At 32.3% G+C, this 4,206-nt stretch overlaps 1 protein-coding gene across 2 annotated transcripts; it reads right to left on the bottom strand.

Annotated features, from left to right (window-relative positions):
* Positions 1 to 850: 850 nt before the first annotated feature.
* On the bottom strand, positions 851 to 3,528 carry LOC145156582 ((E)-beta-farnesene synthase-like). 2 transcript variants are annotated; one of them, XM_079075885.1, is made up of 7 exons: positions 3,315 to 3,528; positions 2,927 to 3,215; positions 2,352 to 2,733; positions 1,998 to 2,165; positions 1,772 to 1,910; positions 1,394 to 1,642; positions 851 to 1,232 (listed from the first exon to the last, which is right to left on the bottom strand). In XM_079075885.1, exons 1-7 carry the CDS (start codon positions 3,423 to 3,425, stop codon positions 939 to 941), a joined length of 1,632 nt encoding a protein of 543 aa, XP_078932011.1. In that variant the 5' UTR covers positions 3,426 to 3,528; the 3' UTR covers positions 851 to 938. The 2 variants fall into 2 exon arrangements, with proteins under 2 accessions (XP_078932011.1, XP_078932010.1); XM_079075884.1 differs by having other exon boundaries at positions 1,998 to 2,186.
* Positions 3,529 to 4,206: the final 678 nt, after the last annotated feature.

Raw genomic sequence — 4,206 nt, forward strand, 5'->3', positions numbered from 1 at the left:
AGTGCACTCGGTGAGTCAGGTCAAACTTGGACTGTTGACTTGAGTTGACTTCTGTTGACTTTAGGGTTTGGTCAACATGAGTAATGGAGGCCATGGAGGCGTAAAATGGTCTTGTACCCATTCCAAGAGTTAGAGAGAAAGATAGAACAACATTTGGTGTATTTGAGTATGAGTAGAGTATTAATTAGAGATTATTATCCTATGTTTTAGGCGGAGGCTAGTTCGAGATTTCCGAGTACGAGACTTTTACTTGCTAGCTTACGAGGTAAGTCTTCTTACTACACTTACCATGAGTGGTATCTTTGTGTGATTGAGATGTTTATTGTGCTTACCTGTGTATCTTAATATTCTGCATTATGTCTTTGTGATTTATGATGAGTATTGTTATTATGAGTTTACCGAGTTGGGACCGGAAGGTCCCACTGAGACACATTGACCGGAGGGTCTTATTGAGTTATAGCCTAGAGTGGCTAATGACCTGTGTGTGGTATTTTGGGGAACTCATTAAGATTTGTGCTTACCGTGTTATGTGTTATGTGGTTTAGGTACTTCTAAGGATCACGGGAATGCGCCAGCTTGATTGTACACACACATCATCGTTTGAGTTATGATTTGGAGGATCCTGGAGTCTTGATATATGAACAGTTTTTTATATGAGATTTGATAATTTGACATTGTGACATTTTGTGATTTTATTTTTGAGATAAAGGTGTTTTTAAATTGAAAAATTTTGTTTGAAAATTTACATTGTTACAAATAAGAAAATAGATTTGCCGCAAAGCATGAAATAAAAAGTCTTTTTGCCAAAAAAAAAAACACAACTATGTTATTCATAAGAGAGTTACTTACCTTTTATTTTATATAATATTGTCAACATATTTATTTCTACTGCAAGTTGGAATAACAATTGCGCTACAAACTCCATTAGGAACTTAAACCTAGACACTCATAGGCATTTCCAGAAGTGATTCAATAATATGGATTATTTCCTTTCCGACATGATTGTAATTGTCACGGCGTTTATATAAAACATCACAAACTCGTGCTAGGTTGATTGGAGGAATAAGTAGAGGCCTCGCTATAGCAGTAGGCCTGAGTGACTCTTGATTTATAACTTTCCACAAATCTTCGACTTGTATTGAGAATTTTTCACGTGTTTGCTCCTCCGAGACTCCATATTGCTTCATGTAGCATTCGATGCTAGAAGCTACATGATTCCTTTCTTGTTCCTCCTGTGGTATTGAAAAACATTACATCAAATAACCTTATATCGTGTGTATGTATGTGTGTGTATATATATATATATATATATATATATATATATATATATATATATATATATATATATATATATATATATATATTTGCTTTAATTTATGCAAGTTAAATGCACCTTGTGTGTAGCCATATCATCCATGAGCCTTAAAATCAAACATGAAGCTTTCACCAGAGGAGGATAGGTAGAAACCCATTTGAATGTATCATCGGTGACAAAATCATTGTCGTACACATAACATTCTGTGATGATCAAGTCGTAACCACATGTTACCATGGTAACCGATATGTGTTCTTCTACAGTAGGAATATAACACTCTTTTACCCATTTGGCTTCAGTTAGGAGATTTCGAGTGCACTCTTTCACCTGGTTGACAAATGAGTGAAACACTACTTGATAATTAGATTACTATTCATAATCACTTAAATTTGTATATATACAAGAAGATACAAAAGTATAATTTAATAGTAAATAATTTATGTTTATATTACATACCATCTCTATGGTATGGTAAACATGATATGCTTTTCCTTTCGGTTCTAGTACTTCCTCTGCTTCTTTGTAAACGTCCAAAAGTTCTTGATATATGAATTTCATGTACTCCGGAAGTGTATCGATGCAGCTTGTCGGCCATCTATATACATTAAATAAAATGATCAAAATGTTGTTTAATTTAAAGAATTATAGGAACTATTGTACGTAATAAATGCATATCACATACCTTTGAACAGCTTGGGTGAAGATCTCAAGCTCTTCGTATGTACCATAGTTATCATACGTGTCATCCAATATGATAGCAAGATTGCATGTCTTCATTAGAAAAATCCTAGCATCAGAATATTGAGGCTCAAAATAGACCGCCAATATCCAAAAGTATCCTTCTACCAATCTGTCGCGAACGTAAGGTAGCCTGTTTTGTAAATCCAAATTCTTCCACCATTTATATTTTAGACACATGAAGGTGCATGGGTCAACCATAGATAAGAATTAAATGAATAGATTAACAAATTAAGGACACTAGTTAATTCTCTATCCATTTACATTTGAAAACTATAGAAGTTGTTAGGTTACGTACTTGCTGAGTTGGCTGAGCTCCTTTTTGTGGAAGGATTGAAGTAAATTGAAATCCAATATGGAAAACTTTAGTAAGGCCTCATTATGAGAAGGTTCTTTCTGGTAGATGGGTATGTAACGCAATGCCTCAAGCCTTGGCACCCTTTTCCTTAGAGGTTGTTCTAGTGCTTGTTCTATTTGGATCTTAAGAGATGCGTCCTTACACATATGATCATTTGCTATGTTTTTAAGCTGAAAAGTCGTAAAAGTAACTGCTGCATCTAAAACTTCTTCGCCTTCCACCCTCATGTATGCAGCTTCATACAAAGAAAGCATGCCTTGAACATCTTTTCTTACAGATTCCATAAAATTTCCCTTGCTATCCATATACTTCTTGAATATTCCTGAAACATTATATGTACAATTGTGATTAAGTATTGTTCGTTTTCTTGCAGATGCATTAAAACATTAAAGTGAGATATATATGTTCCTATGTGTTTAAAGATTTTGGATTTTTCTAGATTAAATTTTGCAATATTCCACGTAATTTTTGTACACCAAGTTCTTTTTATTTATATGAGATGTATTAATAAATACCACTTGAAACATTAAAGCCTTGTTGACGTAGGAGTCGGAACCAAATGGAAGTGCTTTGGAGGTTGCTATCATCAATCCAATGATCGCCATATGTAACAAAAATATGGTTTAATGTTTCTTCGATTTCCTCCTCAAAATGATAAGCTATACCGAGTCTTTGTACCACATCAATAAGTTGTATCAGCTTCATAAGTTGCATTTGTCCGTTTGAAGAAGTGAGTACGAGTTCTTTTCTCACTTCCTCTCTGAGTTCTTTAGCTTGTTGCTCCTCCCGAGCTTGATCATCTCTCTGCATGCAAATATATGAAACATTAACAAAAAAAAAAAAAAAAAAAAAAGAATAGAATGATAATTTTTGGGATGGGATATTTCTAGTAAATACACAGACCTCATTGTAAGTGAGAAACCGATCTCCCCAAATGCTACGATGGAAGTTCACTGTGCTGCGTCTAACAGCTTCTTTGGCTGATGTGTAAGAACATAGAACCGGGGAAGACATATTGTTGATGTAATGACTAAGAGCCGAAGCAAGCGATACCACAAAATATGAATGATAGGAAGACTTTAAATGAAGGTGGGAGCTCCTTTTTGCACGAATAAATTTCGTGTATAAACAATCATTAGATTAATTTTACAATCAATCCCATCATATATATATATATATATATATATATATATATATATATATATATATATATATATATATATATATTTGTCGATTCCTTAATTTCAATTGTTTTTATATTTTTTCATTTTATCCCCTTAAGATTAGATGTAAGTTACAAAACAAACCCTTATACTTTTTATTCTTTAAAATTTCTTCAACTTTATTTGAAATACACATATAAAAATAAATGCTAACAATCTTAAAAAATAAATGTTAATAAATTCTTATTTTTGTTATCACTGTAAATACAAATTCATTTTCAACAAAGTTTATCCTTCACTAAACGCTAATGATATATTTTATTATTTTAATTTACATTTTTAATGACCAACCAATTTATAATTTTTCCAACCCGTCTAGACTATACATGTGTTATTTCGAACTAAAAATTAACATAAGGACAGTTCGAACTAAAAGTTATCACATGGATAGTCTGACTAAAAAAATAATAAAGTCACATAGTTCGAACTAAAAATTAACACAATGATAGTTCGAACGAAAAAACTAACACATAGATAGTCTGAATAAAAAAATAAAACATTGAAAGTTCAAACAAAAAAATAACACATAGATAGTCGAAACAAAAAAAAACATAAAGATAGTCGGAATGAAA

The sequence above is a fragment of the Lactuca virosa genome, chromosome 2, assembly GCF_052849685.1.
Source record: "Lactuca virosa cultivar CGN04683 chromosome 2, Lactuca_virosa_CGN04683_v6, whole genome shotgun sequence".
NCBI lineage: Eukaryota > Viridiplantae > Streptophyta > Magnoliopsida > Asterales > Asteraceae > Lactuca > Lactuca virosa.

Coding starts and splice junctions, on each gene's coding strand:
- LOC145156582 (XM_079075884.1), bottom strand. CDS start 3,425: ATGTCTTCCCCGGTTCTATGTTCTTACACATCAGCCAAAGAAGCTGTT. Junction 2,734..2,926: donor AGGCTTTAATGTTTCAAGTG/GTATTTATTAAT, acceptor ATAATGTTTCAG/GAATATTCAAGAAGTATATG. Junction 1,643..1,771: donor TTTACCATACCATAGAGATG/GTATGTAATATA, acceptor TTTGTCAACCAG/GTGAAAGAGTGCACTCGAAA.